Genomic DNA, 21,430 nt, shown 5'->3' with positions numbered 1-21,430 from the left:
CTGGAGCTGGAAGAGGGCATCAGTGAAGACAGAGGAAGCCCTGAAGAGACCTGAGGCACAGTAGGGCTTTTTACAGCTGCTTAACTTCCCTGCCTAACAGCTGATGCATGGGGTAGCGCAGCAGCTGCCAGCCCCAGACCTTCAACTCCAGATATTGTAGTCTGGATTGGGGAGAGAGTGGGAGAGAGCTAGCGAGCAGGAAAAAGGGGGGTTTGGAAGCTTTTTACATGATTTCTTCACATGATTTCAGTTATGCACATGGGGCCCCCACGCAAGTGGTAGGATGCCTGTACATTGAATTTTAGAATGGAATCTGCTGCACTAACTTTCCACTTCCAGCATGCAGCATCCTTACTGTGTATTTGAGAATTCATGGGTCAGTACATTGGATGCATTTATGAGTCAATGCACTGGAGCAATCAACATGTATTTGTCCAACTTGTCGCCTTTGAGAAAGGCCTTAATTAGCAGTAAAACGGGTAAATAAAAATTTTGTGTGCATGTAGTTGGATAGACCTGTAGGTGTCACAGGGCATTTTGAATAAATGATAAAATAAACAAAACCTTTGTTGGATTCCTTTGGAGGCCCCCTTAGTTCAGCACTCATACAGCCTTCCAAGATGTATCTGATTGGATTTTATGGGATGTAAGCAGGACATGGCAGAAAGAGCAATTGCCTGATGAGAATCTGGTCATCCGTGGTATTTCCCCCCAATAAAACAGGGTGTGAATTCTGGTTTTGCTTTTAACAAATGTCCAGTCTTGTTTTAAAGTTCTCTAAGCAAGTGATCCTGGCTTATTGGAAGGAGCTGAGCAGTAGACCTTCAGTAGCCTTATCTTTTATTAGCTTTAGCAGTACAGAATTCCTGCCCTCCAGATGAGGGAGCCAGAGGGCCACCTGCCCCAGGTGGTGGCAGGAGGAGCCCCAGGTGCACTGCTCAACTAACCTGCAGGTAATCTCAGAGGCTTTGCCCCTATTTGATTATTTTCAGCATCCCTAATTTTCCTAATGTACCATTTGCATACTTGAGCAAAATTAAATCACTGCTTCTCCCCAGGCTGCAGTTTTGATAAAAAATTATCACAGTTATGCTGGCGTTCAGCATAATTGCTCAATTGATAATATGACCTTTGACATTGAAGACCCAATAGTATTTCACATCTTCCGTAAAAGAAGAAGTGAAATCTCAATTATTCCCCTTTTCATTTTCAAAAAGGAACACTGCGTAAGCATTACATCACATAACTCCCCACAACAAAGAATTTATATAACGGGAACATGCAATTCATAGCAGTTGCCAGACTCTGTTTGGGGTGGGAAGTGCAGGCCATTGTCACGCAAGTCAGTGTGAAGAATAGGGAATGAGGAAATGGTTGCTTTCACAACACATATAGTCCGCCTTACTTTTTCTGCTAGAGGCTCTTAGGCCTCAGGAGTCAGAGTGGGGGTTGCTCAGTCCTGACTGATCCCAGGCAGACCAAGCCAAGCTTGTCCTGGCTGCAACCTCAGGTCTACTCACCCACTGAGTAGGAAGGTCTGAAGGGGGCAGCTGTTGCACATTCAGCTGAATGCCTGGACAACCAGGATTCCCAATCCAGTGGGAAACTGGATAAATAGTGGGGCACTGTTAAATAGTGCCCCCAAGAAGCAACCAGGCAGCTTGTTAAGCTATAAAGCTGTGGTCTACCCATTTTGATCCAAGAAATCCAGGACTATAGCAAATGCATTTTCCCCTCCTTATTCCCCTTCTGGGCAGTTAAATATTAAGATCCAGAGTTTCTGTTTCGGAGAAACCTCAGAAAAATAGGGATTGAGTTAAAATTGTGGAATGCAAATAGCAAGCATGTTGTATGTGCAAAACATCCCTAAATGTTTGGGTGTTTGTGTGCCACTGAAAATATGAACTCTTAAATGTTTCCTTTCCTTCTAACCTGTGTGGCCACGTATATCCCCTGCCCCCTCTTTTCTCCTGGCAGGTCTGCTGGACCTCGCAACCTTCTACCGAGAAAATAGACTGAAAAAGCTTTGCCAGCAAACAATCAAGCAGGGAATTTCCGAGGAGAATGCAATCGCCCTTCTTTCTGCCGCAGTCAAGTATGAAGCAAAGGTAGGAATGAGGCTTAATAGTTTCCTGCAGAGATGCTTGTGATGTTTGAGACCCCTTGGTATTGGAAATAATCTGGTAACTAAGAGACTAAGCTGGGAAACCCCGCCAGATGGGCGGGGCATAAAAATTAAGATTATTATTAAAATTTAAATGATGATTATGAATCAGGAGGGGCCCAGTTTGAATTTTGCTTTTGTAATATACCTTCCAGGTGGCTGTCAGGGGTGCTTCCCAGTCCAAGGAATACACATGGCAGAGCTAACTCTTTAGTCGCCTCTACAGCTCGGGATACCTAAGCACATGCCTCTAGGGTCTAGGCAGCTGTTCCCAGGTCTGGACTCTATGGAGCAGTTGCAGCAACTGCAGAGCACTCTGCCTCCACCAGGTTCTGCCCCTTCTCCCTACAGCCTGTGCACACATAGCTGGCACCTGCATGAAGACCCCTCTGTCCTCCCCCCTTCCATCCTCTCCTGGTTCTGGGCAGGGAGCAATTGCCTATTCTTCCTCCAGCTCTGAAGCTTCTCCTGCCTATGAGTCCTACCTCCTGGTTGGTACAGGTACCCACAAACCACTGCACTCCTCTCCCCAGTCAGATGGCAGCCCCCTTCCAGCAGTGCACACTTATCTGCGTCCTGCCAGGGGCAAAGGGCCATTTTCTGAGCCTTGGCTTCCCATCTACAGAGAATACTCCTGGCCTATCTTCCTTGGCTGTTCTAAGGATGACAAGACACAGGATGCAAAGAAGTTTGAACATTTGAAAGTACAGCACAAATATAAATCTGAAGGTCACAGTTTTTTCTGGTTTGTTGTTGTTTAGTCATTTAGTCGTGTCCGACTCTTCGTGACCCCATGGACCAGATTACACCAGGCACTCCTGTCTTCCACTGCCTCCCGCAGTTTGGTCAGACTCATGTTTGTAGCTTCGAGTTTGTCCATGGAGTTTTCTTGGCAGGAATACTGGAGTGGCTTGCCGGTTCCTGCTCCAGGTGGATCACGTTTAGTGGCATGGAGCCACTATGACCTGTCCATTTTGGATGGCCCTGCACGGCATAGCTCATAGCTTCTCTGAGTTATTCAAGCCCCTTCGCCACGGCAAGGCAGTGATCCATGAAGGGTTTACAAGTTATCAAATAGCTATCCAAAAGGTTAGAGAGCTGCAGACTTTCCCCTTCCCCTCTGCCTTCTAGACTTGCTTTCGTGGATGTCTTCATGGGACCAGGCACTAGTGACCTGCCCTTTCTGTTCATAGCCACCACGACAGATTGTCTGCACTGAAATATACTATATCGAGTAAAGGAAAATAATAAACAAAATCCATAGCTCAGCCACAAAGCTGCATTTTCAGCAGAACTTGTACACTTTAAAATATCTTGAACACTCCCTTTGTGAGAGCTGTTTTTGTGTATTCATGGTGCATGGTACATTATTATTGAAGAACTTTAAGTGATGATTCTAAAAAAGCAAGGGTTGGATCTATACTTACTCTCCTTAACTAAGGGATGGATGGACTCCTTCCATTTACAGAGAGGAGCAAGTTCCTTCCTTCTGCATGGAGGCAATTTTCACCCATTCCCCCTTCTTCCTGCTGCTCCCAGCTCGACCTTCTTTGCTGTATTGAATGCCCCCCCCAACTTCTGGGGGAAGGCACAGTCAGAGAAACTCACTTCTCTCCTGCCTTTTAGCAGGAAGAGTTCAGCTCCTGGGTGGCCAGGATCCAGCCTTCATAGTTCTGTTGTAACAATTTCTTTTCAAATGCTTTTTCTTTTCTTATTCAGGTTGCTGAGTATGGTTCATATTACTGGAGCCAACTTTATTTTCAATATTGGCTGCATTTGCAGATGCTGAACTGTGGCTTAGTGCTAATGGGCTCAGACACTTTAATTGAGATTTCGGCATTGCAGTTGGACTAGATGCCCCACAGGGTCTCTTCCAACTCTGCAGTCCTTTGATCCAGTGACTCTTTGAAATGAAGTACCAACAAGGATTCTTTCAAAGCGTTAATTCTATCATGCAACAGCAAACTATCACTCGGCTTTGGAACACATTTTTTTTAAAAAATCCTTACTAGCTTTTCAGGTACCTTTTAACTGAATAACTTTCTAAAGAAATGCCTGAAGTAATTGATATTACAGTTTGAAGTCTTGTTTATTCTGCTATATTTTACTCCAAGACAACCCATTTATCCTAAATAGAACCCAATAAGGCAGACATGTATGTACAAAATATTTTTTTTAAATGTGATCCCATTGAGATCCCAAGATGAAATTTTGCAAGTAACTCTTAGAAATAATAAATAATACATATTTGGCAATTTTAAAATCATATTAATTTTTAAATCACTTTTTAAAATTTAAAATTTTGTATCTTAACTTTAAATTTTAAAGTAAGCCCATCATGTGACAATAACATATTAAAGGTTCTGAAGAGATTGGCATTTTTAGTTTTGAAATATCTCAGTTCTTGGCTGAGCTTTCAAGGTTTTTGGGTAGTCTGGCAAGGCCAAAATTGTCATTTTTTTTAATTTCAAACCCGCATAACTCAAAATTGGGATGAGGTAAAAAAATAAAATTTCAGATTTAAACTTAGTTTTGATCATTCAACAAGTGTACAAAATATTAAGAAAATTGAATTCCATGAGGTAAAAAAAACTGGATCACTTGATACAGAATGACCTGCAATTGGAGTTACCAGCCCATGGGTGGCAGCTGCTGTCGGAGTTTACTTTGAATTTTGGCAAATGTCAGCGCAGGGGCTGCAGCTGTGCCTGGAAAATGTATCTGCCATGTCGCTTCACTTTGGGTGGTCCCATTTCCGCTAACATATGTAATACTTATTTCCTTCCTAGGAATTAGAGGAATTTTGCTTTCGGTTTTGCATAAACCACTTGACTGTAGTTACTCAGACATCAGGCTTTGCAGAAATGGACCATGACCTTCTGAAGAACTTCATTAGCAAAGCCAGCCAAGTGGGAGCATTTAAAAACTGAAGGAAGGGCAGTTGCAGAAAATCAAGGTATTTTCAGAAGGGATACTCGCGAAGTAAGTGCTGAAAAAAGAGTACGTCTCATGAATGTAGTTTGGCTCGCAAAACATAGCCACTAACTTCATTGGAGCAGAAAAGGCTGCGGGACTCTCATAGCCACTCCCCCGCCTCCAGGATATTGTTGCGTCTTCCTTTATGTCACTTGTTCAGCTTTGAAAAACGTTGCAGAAATGCTGTTTGGCAGTTTGCATTGGTAGCATTCAGGAATCAGTGTGCTGCCCTAGTAAGGGAAAACTCCCCTCTTAGTACTCCTGGTGGGTGAAAACCTAGGAAAGGACACTTCACTTTGTCTATTCACTTCATGTTATTCACTTCTGTTTGCAGAGGATGCCACCTCTTGGCTTTAGCTTGGGCATGGACAGAATTCATGTCGTCTTCAGTTTGAGGGACTAAGTAACCTATGCTTGTGTTCCAAACATGTATTGTAGAATTCAGCGGACTTCTCTAAAATTGTATCTGTACTGTTTGCTGAACCCTTCAGAGCAACATATTATCCTAAGTGAAATTCAAATGGTGTCACTCCTATCAGTCTCTCTGCTGCAACAATAGTGCAAGCTTTTGTGGGCTTTTGACAAGGAATTAAATTACTCCCTGGTTTAAGTCTAGGCTAGTTTTCAGAAATCTAAACCCACTTAAAAGCAAGTGTCATAAAAGCTCCAGCGTTATCAGCCGTCTACAAAAGAGACTGCAGTGGCACATAACCTCATTGAGATGCGCTCAGCAACCAGAACCTACAGTATTTTTTCTGCAGGTTGCTTTCCTTTTTTAAAAAAACCAAACAAGCAGCAACTGGTGTTTTCCTCATTTGCAGGTAAATTTGGTTATTATACCAGCCTCTGCTGTGGTTGTCATTTCTAGGCTGTCACACACTATAATCCTCAGAGGCAAGAGGAGCAGGTAGCAGCATCGTAAACCTCTTTTGTACTCCAAGCTACAAAGTCATCTTTCAGTGAGTGCCTTTTGCAGCAGAAATTACTTCTCTACTTCCATCTACCCAAGGGTGGGTGATGGAGGACAGATAAATAGTTTACATTAATATGTCAGAACATTAATAAAAGAAGGAGGAGCAGTGGAGCTGCTCTATGGAAAAGAGGTTGGCTGGGGGAGAAAACAAGTGGATTTTTGAAGAGATTGTGTTCACTTACCTTTTTTTAACTCTGGTTTTAAATTCTGCCAACCTGTATAAATTATGTATAATTTATTCTGCAGATATTGGGGGCCACTGAGCTCTTCCCCTTAACTACTAAACTTTGCTTAACTCTTCTTCCTCCACTCCCACTTCTACGGCTTCAGATATCTAAATTTAACCTTCTCTAGTCACACACTCTTACAGGGAAATCTCAACAGGAGCTAGTTCCTTCACTGTTAAAACTGGTAGAAAATACTCAAGTGTGTTTAACTAAGGTGTACTTTTAGAATTAGTCTTCTAAAGCTCTTCCATGTATGTGGGAACTTGAAAACTGCTTCAAATTCTGATACATATGTGTGCATATTTTAGGTCAGAGAAAAGCCACAGTACTGTTTTGTCTTTGTCACCAAAGTGAAATGGGGTGCAAAGAAAAATGGGGAAGAAAATTGGTGTTTCTAGTCTATAAGGTAAATTATAAGAGCTTTTAAACTTCCCATTGGTAGAAAGTACAACTGGTATTTACCTGAAAAGTAGATTTGTAAGGGTGTCATGCTGTCACTGGGTTGGGGGGAGTTGTCCTGGTGAGGAAGGCAGGAGCGATAAGCTCTTCCCACAGTGGGTCTCCCCCCAGACTCACCGAGCTCAAGTTCTGCTGTAGAAAGTACTGCTGACTGTAGAAGGAGCAAAAGAGGAGCAAAGCGCAGGCAAGAGCAGGAAACGGGGGAGCAACCACTTCTTGAAGAGCTTATTGCTCCTGCCTTCCTCACCAGGACAGCTCCACCCAACCCAGTGACAGCATGACACAAGTGTTACTGCCAAGTAAACCTTGTGTAAGATAGCTATAAAAGTTGCTTATTTAATCCTTATTGCTGAAAATCAGCATCCTTGTGGGCAATTCAAACCAAATTAAGGAGTTTTTACATGACACTGTGGCTGTGCTTCTGTGATCCTTGGAAAGGCATCACGTGGCCACAGAATGCCCCAGCTCTCCCTTTCTGAGGATGAAGAGATCCTTGGTCCTGCTTCTGCCACAACTGCCCTGACCAGACCAACCTTGGAGATCCAGTGTCTCTAGGGCCAAAAAGGGACCTGCTGGCTGGCCAGCACCCATGGGAAAGTGACCCAAAGGAGCTAGTGCATTTGCTGTCCCTGCCCATGTCCACCAGCTGAGTGCTCCTCCACCCTCATTTCCAGCGCTGGCGAGAGCTTAGCAGAGCATGAGAAAAGGAGGAAGACACTGCTCTCTCGCACAGTAACCCAAAAGCCGCAGCTAGGAGGAGGCAGAAGAGAGGGCTGCAAACCTCTCCAGCCTATTTGGATCTGGAACTCAGAGCACTGACACTCTTTTACCCTAACCCTTATCTGAGCATGTGAACCTGAACAGTGATGCCAAACAACTGAAGAGAAAATGTAACAACAAAAGGGCATGAGGGCAGAGGGAGGGATGGCAGGCAAATATGAAACTGTATTGTAGTAATACAAAAACCCAAATAAACTAAAGGTGAAAAAGCCCTAAAAATAGTTACACACTAGTATTTTGCTAGCAATCTGACTGCATTGAAATCACTATTAACGTTATACTACCAATGTTTGTAAATGTGTATTGTACTGAAATAAACATTTGAAGAATGTAGTTTTTTTCTCTAAACCATAAATCATGCAGCATGAAAATAATCCATACTTGGAGACAAAGGTGAGAAAAAAATCCATTTTTATAGTTCACCTCTAAGCCATCCTAGGACCAAAATAAAATGCACAGGGTTATGAGAATTCAAGGTCATAACTACAAGGAAAACTATACATTGCTGCTTACATGAAGACTATCCCTTCTTACATGAAAAAGTGAAATTAATCCTTGAAGCAGTAATATTTATCTGTATAAAGAATAATACTTCCAATGGACAGTAGTCACCTTTGCTTCAATACATAATTATAATAGGATAGTTAAACTTTAGTAGCCAAAATCTTAAACTTATTGCTAGTAAAACCCCAGGGTTTCATTTTCATAGCCTAGTTAAGCTTTAAAATTCAACCACCTATTTGCATGAAAGCTTTTAACATCTTTTTTTGTTCAAGATATGGATGGAAAAGAGCACATTTAGTATTTTGTACTGCAGAAAAGAAAATGGTGAATATGCCTATCAGTACATTTCAGTAAAATTCAAGAAGCCCACCAGATTACAAAAAGCAAATAAGTGCTTGAAAACAAAAGGAATGAAGGTGGAAATATTAATGAGGTACAGCATCTTTGTTTCAGTAGTATGGCTACACAGTGAGCTGGATCCAGTCCTACTCAAGTACAATCAGCTTTTACGCCTCATGTTCAAGTTATACACATTATTGTAGATCTTAGTCCTTGCATGTGTAATTAAATTATGTATGAACTGCTTTTTTGTTTGCTTGTTTGTTTCTAATGCATAAAATAGGTAAATAGTGCATGCAAGTCTAAAACTGAAATGACATTTCTTAAAACACAAGTGCATTTTGACTGTCTACTTAAATCTCAGGTGCCTTTGCTCTAAGGAATTTGTATAAATAAAACGAAAGAGTATTAAACCACCAATGCTGCATTTGGAAGCAAAGAAATTTTTACTTAAAAAACCCATATATGTGGCAATTAAGTAGCTAATATTGCATACTGCTATAAAACATTGGCTATAAAGCCCAACTATTTCAAATTAGCAAATGACAGGATAATGTAGACAATAAAGATACAGCAAAACATACAATTCACATAATGTGGAAGTTCACTTTTGATCAGTGGTTGAAGTATCAGCTCCATCATTCAGTTTCTGGTTTTGTATTCTGGTTCGAGTAGATGCTAAAAAAACAAGCACAACAGTTTTACTTTGGGCATTAAATAGGAAAAATAAGCAGAAGGCAAATAAGCAGCTAATCTGGCCTTTGTTCTACAAATGTGGTGCTCATTACAATGGACATGTGAAGAGAATGAATAAAAACAGTATCAAGAGGAATAATGAAAAGTTGGCACAGAAAAACCTGGGACTGCATCAGTTATTAAAAGGACCTGACTTAAGAGCACAAGGGGGCAGGAAACCCATCTGAGTCCAAGAATGCCAGCATCGGAGACTCGCAGTCAAAATCAAGAAACCCAGACTTAGAAAACTGCACAGCTGTTTGTGCATGGCCAACACCCCATTGGTGTGAATGTTTTGCTTTAAACTACTCCCAGACTTTGGATCTCCCTCCCTATACAGGCTAAACTGCCTTCCTTCTGCCAGCAGGTGAATTCCAGCAGGCTTTTGGGAACTGACTGTTTTTAAGGAAAAGGCTGGTGCTATGCTGCTTTTATTGTAATGATCTCTGTGTTTTAATAGATCTTATATACATGCACACCTTTTAATTCTATTAATGTTTAACTGTTTTTAATGACACCCCCCAAGTGTTGTAAGCTATTTCTTTTTTTTTTTTTTATAATATTTTTATTTTTCCATATAAACACAATACAACAAACATAAACATACAAAAACAAAAACAAAACAAAAAACATGTATCATTTCATATCCTAATTTCATATCCTATCTTCCCCGACTTCCTCATGCCTCCCCTTTCTGTATTCCAAATTCTTATCGATTGTTCAGCAAATCTTCCCTTATTTTAATTTAAATTTAGACTATTCTTCCTTATTTTCCTTGTCTTAACCATTGCTAATAGTAACCATTTACTTTCCAGTCCAACATCATTCTAACTTTCATTAACTTTGTGATATTTCTTTAAATAGTCCTTGAATTTTTTCCATTCTTCTTGCGCTGCTTCTCTTCCCTGGTTTCGGATTCTGCTCGTCATTTCTGCCAAGCCCATATAGTCTATCACCTTCATCTGCCATTCTTCCAGTGTGGGTAGTTCTTGCGTCTTCCAGTACTTCGCAATGAGTATTCTAGCTGCTGTTGTAGCATACATAAAGAAAGTTATATCCGTCTTTAACACCCCTTGGCCGACAATACCCAAGAGAAAGGCCTCTGGTTTCTTGGGGAAAGTATATTTAAATACCTTTTTAAGTTCATTATAGATCATTTCCCAGAATGCCTTAATCTTCGGGCAGGTCCACCAAAGATGAAAAAATGTACCTTCAGTTTCTTTACATTTCCAACATTTGTTGTCAGGCACATGGTAAATCTTTGCAAGCTTGACTGGGGTTATGTACCACCTATATATCATTTTCATAATGTTTTCTCTTAAGGCATTACATGCCGTAAATTTCATCCCGGTGGTCCACAACTTTTCCCAATCAGCAAACAAGATATTATGACCAATGTCCTGAGCCCATTTAATCATGACCGATTTAACCGTTTCATCTTGTGTATTCCATTTCAGCAGCAAATTGTACATTTTGGACAAATTCTTAGTACTGGGTTCTAACAGTTCTGTCTCCAATTTTGATTTTTCCACCTGGAAGCCAATTTTACTGTCCAGTTTAAACGCTTCATTTATTTGATGGTAGTGGAACCAGTCTCTCACCTTCCCTTTTAATTTCTCAAAACTCTGCAATCTCAATTTGTCCCCTTCCTTTTCCAAAATTTCCCAGTATCTTGGCCACTTGGACTCCATATTTAACTTTTTAACTGCCTTAGCTTCCATTGGCGACAGCCACCTTGGAGTTTTATTTTCCAGCAGGTCTTTATATCTGTCCCAGACATTTAGTAGTGCTTTTCTGACAATATGATTTTTAAAACTTTTATGTGCTTTAACCTTGTCATACCACAAATATGCATGCCACCCAAAAATGTTATTAAAACCTTCCAAATCCAAAATGTCTGTGTTTTCAAGAAGTAGCCATTCTTTCAGCCAGCAGAAAGCTGCCGCTTCATAGTAAAGTTTAAAGTCTGGCAGGGCAAACCCCCCTCTTTCCTTTGAATCAGTTAGTATCTTAAATTTAATTCTGGGCTTTTTGCCCTGCCAGACAAATTTAGATATGTCTTTTTGCCACCTCTTGAAACAATCCATTTTATCAATTATTTGCAATGCTTGGAACAAAAACAACATTCTTGGCAATACATTCATCTTTATAGCTGCAATACGGCCTAACAAGGAAAGCTTTAAGTTGGACCAAATCTCCAAATCTTTTTTCACTTCTCTCCAAGTTTTTTCATAATTATCTTTAAACAAATTCACATTTTTAACTGTCATATTTATACCCAAATATTTCACTTTTTTAACCACAGTCAACCCTGTCTCATTCTGGAACCTTTCCTTTTCTATCTGTGTCAAATTTTTCTCCAAAACCTTTGTCTTAGACTTATTCAATTTAAATCCTGCCATTTGACCAAACTCTTGAATTATTTCCAAAACTCTTTTCGTGCTAGCTTCTGGCTCTTGCAATGTAAGTACTAAGTCATCTGCAAATGCTCTCAGTTTATATTGTTTAGCTCCGACCTGAATCCCTTTAACCAACTGGTCCCTCCTAATCATATTAAGCAAAACCTCCAGGACCGATATAAAAAGTAATGGGGAGATAGGGCACCCCTGACGTGCATTATTTACAATTAGTTTGGCTTTCTGTTCAGAGTATATTGCACCTATACCATTTTCAAACCCTTGGCCTACCCCCATCCCCCGGAGGTTCTTCAACATAAAACTCCAAGAAATGTTGTCAAAGGCTTTCTCGGCATCCACAAATATCAAAACAGCTTTAGTGTTTATGTTCACTTCCAGCTTTTCCAAAATGTCAATTATATTCCTTACATTGTTCGACAAGTGCCTTTTTGGGAGAAAGCCCGCTTGGTCCCCGTGAATCTCCTCCATCAAAACTCTCTTCAGTCTTTTTGCCAAAATATCAGCAAAGATTTTGTAATCCACATTCAATAACGAGATGGGTCGGTAGTTTTTAAGTTGGGTCTTTTCAGTCTCTGTCTTTGGTATAAGTGTAATGTAGGCCTCTCTCCACGTATCGGGTGCCCTTTTCCCCTCCATAATCTCATTGCAGACTTCCTTCAAAGGTTGTATCAACCCTTCCTTCAAAACTTTGTAGTATTTGGAAGTCAGTCCATCCGGTCCAGGGGATTTGCCCAGCGTCATGCCTTGAATGGCATCTTCTATTTCTTGTGCTGATATCTCCTGGTTCAATATTATCTTACTTTCTTGCGAAACCTTTTTCAGCCCATTTTCCTCGAGGAACTGTTGTATGTCCATTTCTTTTTGCGGCCCTTGTGTATAAAGTTGTCTAAAGTAGTTCTGAAAACAATTCCTAATTTCCGCTGGGTTGCTTATGTTTTTTCCTTCCACTTCTATATTTGTTACCGTGTTGAGTTTTTGTCTCTTCTTTATTTGCCAAGCCAGTAACTTGCCACATTTATCAGCAGATTCAAAGGTCTTTTGTCTCATTTGTTTAATTTTCCACTCTAATTCTTGATTCATCAGTTCCACATATTGTGTTTGATGAAATTTGATTTCTCTTAGAGTCTCTTGGGATTTTGGCTTCGATCTTAATTGTTTTTCCCCTTCTTTTATCTTTTCCAAAATTCTCTCCTTTTTCTCATTTTGCTTTCTCTTCTTTAAAGTATTTTGCTGAATCAAAAACCCTCTCATCACGGCTTTGCTTGCGTCCCATACTATTCTTTTTTCTACTTCAGACCTTAAGTTGATTTCAAAATAGTCTTTCAAGGTTTTTTGGGCCTTCTTGCAGATCTCCTCGTCTCTAAATAAGGTGTCATTCATTCTCCATCTGAGGGAACCAGTTGTTGTTTGCCTCATCACCATCTTTACAGCATTATGGTCGGAGAAAGTTTTTGGGCAGATTTCTACTTTTTTTATGTTCGGAGCCATACTGCTAGTCACCCAGATTTGGTCAATCCTTGTCCATGTCATTTTGGCTTCAGAAAAGAAGGTTCCCTCTCTTTCTAATGGGTGTTTTGTTCTCCAAATATCAATCAAGTCCATATTGTCAGTCATTTCAAAAAAAGTCTTTGGTAGTCTTCCATCTTTTGTTATTACCTGTCTTTGTGCCTTGTCCATATTTGTTGAAACCACTCCATTCATATCTCCCATCAAAATTAAGTTGTAATCCATATGGTCCATCAAAATTTCATGCAACTTCTTAAAAAATTCAGCTTTCCCTTCGTTTGGTGCATAGATTCCCACTATCAAATACTTCTCTCCTTGAGATTGAATTTCAATTGCCAAATATCTTCCTTGATCATCTTTAAAGATTTGTTTCGGTTGCAATTTTTCTTTTGCATAGATCACCACTCCTCTCTTTTTTACTCTGTCTGAAGATATAAATTCCTGTCCCAGTCTTTTATTTATTAATAATTTTCTGTGTGCTCTTGTCACGTGGGTCTCTTGTAGGCAAATCAAGTCCAATTGGTCTTTCTTTAAGGCATGAAATATACTTTTTCTCTTCCTGGGAATATTTAAGCCATTACAATTCCAGGTTAGAAGTTGCAGAGCCATGATGGGATTATTTACTCCTTCCTCCTACAGCTCCCTGTTTTTGTTCCTCGTCTGTCGGTGGTACCGTGTTCGTGTCCAGTGATGGATGCCCTTGTCCTGGAAATGTCTCTTTCTGTAGGTCTTCTTCGTGTTCTCCCAAGAACTTGTCTTTATCACTTACAGTCTTTATTCTTCTCTTCTTTCCCTTATATTTAAAAGACAAGCCTTGGGGAAATTCCCACCTGAATGGTATGTAGTTCTTCTTCAGCAGTGTCGCCAGGTCCTTATAATGTCCTCTTGCGTCCAAGATACTCTTAGGGATGTCTTTAAAGATCTCAATAAAAAAGTCTTCAATTCGAAGGGCTGTTTGGTAGTGCAGGTTCAATATTTTATCTCGCTCCTCCTTTGATCTTAAGGTAATAAGACAATCTCTGGGTCGATTTCTCTTCTGTCTTATTCCCAATCTAAATGCACTTTCTATCTTAAAGTCCTCTTTCTTCAGCTCCTGCTTCCAAAAATCAGAAAATTCTTTTGTCAAATCATCCACCAAGTTCTCTCCTTCCTTTTCCGGCACAAGTCTGATCCTCAGGTTCCTCTCCTTGCGTTGCATATCCTGCATAGAGAGTGCCAGTTCATATTCATCCAATTTCTTGTAAACTGGTGGAAATTTTTCCTCCGCAGCAGTTGCAATTTCCTTAGCTTCCTCAGCTATCTTTCGTGTTATAGATGAATCTTCCAATAATTTCCCAATTGCTTCTGCATTTGAGTTCACTTTATTCCCTAGGTCAGTTATACTTTTAGTATTTAGGTCAATTTTCCCAGAGATTTCTTCAATTTTTTTTATTTGTTTCAGCAACTTGTACTTTAGTTTCAGCAACTTGCAATTTAGTCTCCGCACCTTGCTTTTTTAGTTCCTCCAAAGAGTCATTTATCTTCTCCAATACCTTAGCAAATGATTCTTCTGTAGACATTGCTTTCACTTTTGGCTTTGCAGCCACTATAGTTCCAGAGGCTCCTGTTACAGAAGCCCTTCTTTGCATGAAAGTGTCAATTTTGTATTGTCTGCCAGATCTCAAGGTTGTTTCTTGTAACTCCCCTTTCTCTTTACCATCTGCCATAACAAAGTCTTTTAGTCAAGGTCATTCCCAGACTTTGAAACTCACAAACAAAGTTCTCAAATTTTAAACTCCACTTGTTGCTGAAACAATTTGTAGGTCCTCTAGGGGGCGTAGAGTCAGTTCTATGCTTCTCAAAGTAATCCCACACTCTTCAAAAAAGAAGGAATAAAAGTTTCCTAGTCCCTTTCAATTTTTCTTTCCTTTTTCAAGGGGATCCCAGTCAATAGTGTCCTGTAAGTAACTTTGTAATACCACAGAAACAGTGTTTCAAATTGGAAGTAACCAAAGTCAATTTGAGATACTTTTTAGCTTCTTATAGCAACAGTCCTTAGCCGGTTCCTTTTCTCCGGCAGTCCGATCCCAGGTTAAAGAGCAGCGATACTTAATCCAATTCTTTTAAATTGGCAGGGAAACACTTTTAAAATCTTCTCCCCCCCCCTCCTGCCTTCGGGGGGGGGAGTTCTTTGCTTTGGTGGTGGATTTCTTAAATCCCGCAAGTTTCCTCTCAAGCAGTTACAGCTAGAGTGCCTTTCGCTTTGATCTTGCTACAGAACGGAAAGCAGACTTCCTTTTTAGTGCTTATCCGTCTCGGTACCCAATTTCTTAATTTTAGAGTCCAATTTCTACTTTAGCAGTCAATCCTACTCACGGATAGTTGTTCTTTTAATCCAATTTCACGGGAAGAAGTCAGCGCTCTCCGCTAATGGCGACGCGGCTTCGCTTCGCAGGCTGGGTGAAGACAACTCTCAGCACCGCTCCAAGACCCCTCCGCTGCTCCGGAGCCTTTAAAAAGGCTATTTCGCAGCGTCGGGGGGGCGCAAAGGTGCCCGCCGAGTCTCCAGTTCACAGGCAACGCGCCTGTGATTTTTAGGGGTCCCCGCTTCGCCGTAGCTGACAGGACCCGAACCCACGAAGCAGATCTCTCCCGGAGCTCCGGTTGAGATCCGCCATTAAGAGCCGGCGCTAACCGGAAGTCGCGCTATTTCTATTTTATCTGTAAGCTGCCTTGATTCCCTTTCAGGGGAAAAGGCATCCTGGGTGCCACTTAAGATTACGTCCTCTGATCAGTTCCATGAACAACTAAGGCAAAGTCATTCAGTGCATCAAAAATTCTACCTCTTCGTCTTGACCGGAGCACACATATACCCTGTCTACATGAAATCAGCTATTACGACAGCCTTTCTCAGTATCGCCCTGAGCAATTTGGTCAGGGGGCTGATGGCACACCCCCACCCCAAGCACTAAATTAGCTTTGGGGCGCAGTATCACCATGTGCAGCATTCCTATGGAGAAATCCTGCCCTTTGGGGATTTCTAGCTTGCTGGACTCTGTGCCCTATTTGACATACCGAATGATGCCCCCCCTCCAGTGCTTCCTTCCCTGCCTTTACTATGGATTTTGTATTCAGAGCTAACTGCATCCCACTGGTTTTCTCCAGTCTACCATGTTCTCCATATGCCCCTTATATCAATGCTCTCCTCTTAAGACCAAGCACGAAAGCTCACACTTACGGACTCAGAGGTGTCTAGCATTGGCATATAAATTTATAGACAGCTTCTCTCCTTATAAAGGAGAGACAGAATCTAGGCATTGAAAGTGTAGTGGTGCATGACAGCAGTTCAAAGAAGTCAAAGCACCACAGACTAAAACCAAGTGCCAAAGACATTTGAACAAAATTCCACCTTCATTTCGGGGAAAAGATTTATTTTGAACTGGACCCTCCTCGGTTCCTATCAACTTCCCCCCTACAATCTGTCTTAAAGCTGCTTTGCCACCTTTGGTTCCATGCTGGTTCAAGGGCAGCTTGCCTCTCTTGTACAGGCTTGGCTCGTCCCAAAATATTCCCCAGTGCCAAATAAGTCCAAACCTCCTCCTCGCAATGCAATCTCATCCACACACGGAGACCAATCTGATGTCAAGCTGTCCCTGGGCTTGGAACTGGTGGCACCTCAGAGGCAGTTCCCTTGAGAGTCCTGACTCAACATCCTACCGAGCTGAAGTTCACTTCTAGGACCTCGCAGCTACATTTCCCTTTTGTCATTGGTGCCAATGTGCACCATGACCACCGACTCCTCTCCAGCACTATCTACAAGGTTACGTAGACAACAGGCAGCATCCACAACCTTTGCACCAGTCTTGTATCCCCATCACACGCAGCTTTCTTGTTCCTAATGACTGATTGACCCATGACCAAGATCCCTCCACTCCCCCAGAGGAATAGCTGTGGCCTGAGAGGACAACTGCTCATGCCTCAAGGAACGGGTCCTTCTAAGGAATTGTTCCCCTCTTCCTCCTTTCCTGAGAAGGTCGCTCTCCATTATATTGAGAACTATCTTTCCCTGGGGACAAGAACTTACTCATTTCTGCAAGCTTTTGTTGGAACTTGGAATCTCCAGAGAGGTGTTCCCTGTAGAGAGAGAAAAACCCAGTTACCCAGTTACACAATACTCTGATCCAGAAAGCATGGTTGGTGGACTAGTGCCCCAGGGCAGCAAATGTGTATTTCCACTGCAAACCAGATGAGAACATGGATACATGTTTGGCAAATGGCACCAAATGACTTTCAGTGTACATTGCGCCTAATCTCTGTGTGGAATTTCCCAGGGAGTGAAGGAATCTCCTTCGGCAGATAAGAATGTAATCTAATCATTTAAACCAGAGTTTCTCATTCAAGCTTAATGTGTGTGTGTATACACACAGAGAGAAATACACAGTCTACACTGCACTTTAGGCATTTGCATAATTTCATTTACTGTATGAAACCAGTTAATTAACCATAGAAACACAGAGGCGTCACCAAAATTTCCAGTGTCATCATTTGTACTGTAGAAGAAGCAAGCCACATTTCAATATAAAATACAGCAAGACTTAAGAGCTGCTTTGGAAAATTCAGAAACTGCCTTATCAATTTGTATAAAAATAAAACATGTTAATTGGAATGCATACACTTAACCAAACATTCCATTCTCCTTTTAGAAAGTATTTTGTACCAATGAAGACAACTAAATTCAACCACTTTAAAAACAAGCTCACCTTCCATCTGCTTCATCCTGTCCAATATCAAAGTGCAGCCTCTTCAGAGGTTTGGGCGCTGTGCTCACTTCCGCATGGCGTTTTAGATTATGATCTCTGTTGCACACCATCTGGTTTATCTTCTGAAACTTTTCAGAAGTCTAGAATGCCAGAGAACCACACAAAAGTTGAAATCCATCAATTTATCTTAGAAATACAGTACTATGGGTTTGATCCAGAGTTGCCCTTCTGTTTGTGGAGGGAACAAATCCATCACAACCTCCCATGGTGCTCCAGAGGTCTTTCCACCTTTCAGAGGGCAAAGGAGAAACGGGTAGATCGCTTCCCCTTCCCTTCCTCCAGTCAAACATCACAGGAATAGGCCTCTACCAAGCACAAGACTGGATTAACTCATCAAAGTCTCAGCAGGGAAAATACATCTTTTTTCCTTTCCTTATTCCCGAAACAGCCTCACATAGATTAGGATAGGGAGCTGGTGTTTATTTGTTTTTATTTTTTAATATTATAGCACTTACTCTCCAAACTCTACCCATCACTCCTTCTGGGATACTGTACTATAAGCTGCTGAGTGTTAATGGAGGGAGGAAACACACACACACAAAAAAACCTGAGCCCAAAGAGAGAATGGAAGTTTGCTTACTGTGAACTTGTTCAAGGTCCCAACCAACATGGAGCAGGAGCACTGCAGTCCTTATTCAAGCTTAGCCCACGGGGCAGGGAGGCCACTCTTCCTTGCCACCCTTCACTATGCTAAAAGGTTCAGGTAGGAGGTGAGGTGGCAGATCCCTGGAGGAGACCCTGGAAACCTGCAACCACTCACTGGGATAGAGGGGCCAGGAGTCTGATTGGCTGGAAGGCAGATTCCTGTGATCTCACCTTTGCATGGCTGGAATGCAGCCCTGTCCATTTGCTTCTAGCCCCCCTCACCCCTGGCGTGTGGCCCTTGGAAGGCTGCCCATGAGGGAATCCAGACGTCAGGATGAAAGAGGGCTGCAACCCAGATGGTCCACTCAGTATGTAGAAACCACTACAGTCGAACACCTTGGTACTCGTACGTTTCGGCTCCCAAACGATCGAAACCCAGAAGTGAGTGTTCCAGTTTTCGAACATTATTTTGGAAGCCAAACATGCAATATGGCTTCCGCTATTGTTTCTGGTGCGCCTGCGCAATCAGGAGCCAATCAGGGGCCGTGCCTTGGTTTTCGAACGTTTTGGAAGTTGAATGGACTTTTGGAACGCATTCTGTTCAAAAACCAAGGTATGACTGTATCTTATTTTTGTGTGGCTCTGCTCACTTCTAAACTAACTGGAATTCAACCACTTTAGTTCGCTATTAATGATGGAGCGGAAATCAGAAGGGCAGGAAGGTGACGGGAGATGGGGAGAGTGTTTAGCCCTTTCCTTGTTGGTAAATTTCCTCTCAAAATTGCCCCCCTCAGGCTGCTCCTGTCTCACCTCAGTATAGGGGAAGAAAAACAGATTCTTGTATCTTTTTGCCTGAAGGAAGACATGTAGCTTGAGGGGTGCAAATTGTGAGGAGAAAGAGCCAACCACAAAACTGCTTCACGCACTGCTTCCAGTGTGGCCAGCAGATGTTCTTTATTTAAAAAGATGTAAGGGACATGTTGTAGCTCTGTAACGTGCATCTTGACCATAATACTCTAAATCCATTTTAAAGCAATTATCATTTCAAACACAAAACTCACCCCAAAGGATTCTCCTATTGAGACCAATATTCTGCAAAAACAAGAATGGGATAAAAACATAACTCATTTTTCTATTAAACTGATGCCAAAAAATTACAGGTAACTTGCATCTTCTGCTTATTTTACTTCTGCAATGGCAGCTTTGCGTGGATGGGTGGGAAATAAATGAATAAATGGAAACTGAAGGAAACCCACTTTCCATTTATTTATTTTCATCTTCCCCACCTGCCTAAAGCTATGATCATGGGTTTGCCCAGCTTTGGGAAGGGGGCGCAAGGGCTGTGGCAGGGTCCTAGAGCCCTCCCACTTCCTCCCTAAAAATGGGCAAGCGCTTGCCCGCCTTTGGGAAGGAGGCACAAAGATAGATGGATAGAACTTTATTCACATTAGCCAATGGCCATAGCAACAGTGAAACATTACAGTACACTCCGAAAATGAAGTTTGGGAGGCACAAGGACTGTAGGACCCTGCCTGAGCTTTTACGCCTCTCTCTCCTGAAGCCAGACTTGGGCTTTGAGAAGGCGTCAGCAGGGCTCTGGGACCCTTGCGGGGGGAGCAGTTACGGGGGCTCCTGGCTTCACACGTTTAACCAAACTCTCGCATAAGATGAGAGTTACCTCATATACAAGGCATGACATGTGAAAACTGTCACGTTTGCAAGAGGAAGTTGCACAATATTCCCCATAACGCTCAACTTGCTCCTTTTCACCCAGATTTAGGAAGTGCCAAGTCTTATCAGCTAGACATATCCTGTTCAAAGGAAAGAAATCAAAAGCCGTTTTCTTAACTCCCTAAACTACAGCACAAACTACTCCTGAGGGGGAGGGGAGAGAATGCTGCAGACAAGGACTGATAACCAATGATATCCATATGTTCAACCAGTCAGAGTGAAGTTCCTAGTCTGGGCATGATTCTAATAGGCTGTTTGGAGGTGGTTCAGTTATCTGACCCAACTAAACTAATTTTCTTGCTTCCCCTGCCCTCTCCCCCAGCTGCTTTTCTTCAGATCGCTGAAGTTTCTGTGTCAATAGCCCAAGTCAGAGGCTTCATTTGGCTAAACAAGTTTTAGATGAGATAGTCATGACATAGCTAAAGTAGAAATTGAAAATCCAGGTTAAAAACATCAGACTTTTAATCCTTAATACTTTTTAAGGTTATCAATAATGCTTCCACATTATCTTGAAAAAGTTTTCATATAAATCAGTAAGGAATATGACATAGCAAAAGCAAGTATTGCTTGTAGTTAGTTTACTAATTACTAGTAGCACCAAATTATAATATAATATAATATAATCACCCTATCTCCAATAGCAGATATGGGGAAGGGGGACGAGATGACAGAGCCCCCTAAGCATTCACATAATGAAGGTATAGCAAGAGTCTGATCTTTTCAGCCCAAAAACATTCTGTCTAGCTTGTTTTTGTGTTTGATTCAGTTATTTGCTTAAAGAAACAGGTTACCTACTTTGACCTGGGTGTCATTTTAGTGGGTGACAACAGCCCCTCAGAGAATTTGTAGGGACTCTTCAAAGGTGAGATATAAATGTTGTTTCCCGCAGGGACACGCAAAGGGGAAGGAGAAAACTTGTAAGGGCTGTGAGGAAGGTGTGGCAGAGACGATAATGTTGGAGGCTGTTAACATGAAAACATATGATTATTAACAACATCATAATCAACTAAACAGGCTAGTTCCTTGTTACACAAAAAAGGCCTCCAAGCTACTTGCAGCGTATTTAAAAACATATGGGTAAGTAATACTAGATTATATTCTTTGGTGATCACTCGTAGCCGAGTAAGATTGTCTTCCATGAATATTGTCCTAACAGTGTGCCAGTTTATAATATAGATACAGTCACATGAAAACTCAAGTTGTTGGTTTAAAAATGCACAAAATAATCTACCTAA

At 41.5% G+C, this 21,430-nt stretch overlaps 2 protein-coding genes across 20 annotated transcripts in view; one reads left to right on the top strand and one right to left on the bottom strand.

The window, feature by feature from the left end:
• RCBTB2 (RCC1 and BTB domain containing protein 2) overlaps nucleotides 1-8,842 on the top strand; it is a 30,950-nt gene extending 22,108 nt beyond the window's left edge. For 5 of the 18 annotated variants that reach the window (XM_083630685.1, XM_083630686.1, XM_083630684.1 and 2 more), the window contains 2 exons: nucleotides 1,978-2,108; nucleotides 4,954-7,912. In XM_083630685.1, coding sequence (XP_083486811.1) covers nucleotides 1,978-2,108; nucleotides 4,954-5,094 — 272 coding nt within the window. In that variant the 3' untranslated portion in view covers nucleotides 5,095-7,912. Of the gene's footprint in view, nucleotides 1-847; nucleotides 954-1,977; nucleotides 2,109-4,953 lie in introns of those variants that run through there. The other 13 variants (XR_014551990.1, XR_014551991.1, XR_014551992.1 and 10 more) reach the window with 9 other exon arrangements.
• Nucleotides 7,974-21,430, bottom strand: part of RB1 (RB transcriptional corepressor 1) — a 59,859-nt gene continuing 46,402 nt past the window's right edge. For both annotated transcript variants that reach the window (XM_083628182.1, XM_083628183.1), the window contains exons 23-27: nucleotides 20,991-21,157; nucleotides 19,526-19,556; nucleotides 17,820-17,959; nucleotides 17,144-17,193; nucleotides 7,974-9,100 (exon numbers count right to left, since the gene is read on the bottom strand). In XM_083628182.1, the coding sequence (XP_083484308.1) occupies nucleotides 9,027-9,100; nucleotides 17,144-17,193; nucleotides 17,820-17,959; nucleotides 19,526-19,556; nucleotides 20,991-21,157 (462 nt within the window). In that variant the 3' untranslated portion in view covers nucleotides 7,974-9,026. The remainder of the gene's footprint in view (nucleotides 9,101-17,143; nucleotides 17,194-17,819; nucleotides 17,960-19,525; nucleotides 19,557-20,990; nucleotides 21,158-21,430) is intronic.

The sequence above is a fragment of the Podarcis filfolensis genome (genome assembly GCF_964270895.1).
Source record: "Podarcis filfolensis genome assembly, chromosome: 1".
Lineage (NCBI taxonomy): Eukaryota > Metazoa > Chordata > Lepidosauria > Squamata > Lacertidae > Podarcis > Podarcis filfolensis.
The sequence above is the reverse complement of the archived record's forward strand: the minus strand, read 5'-3'. Positions and strand labels throughout refer to the sequence as shown.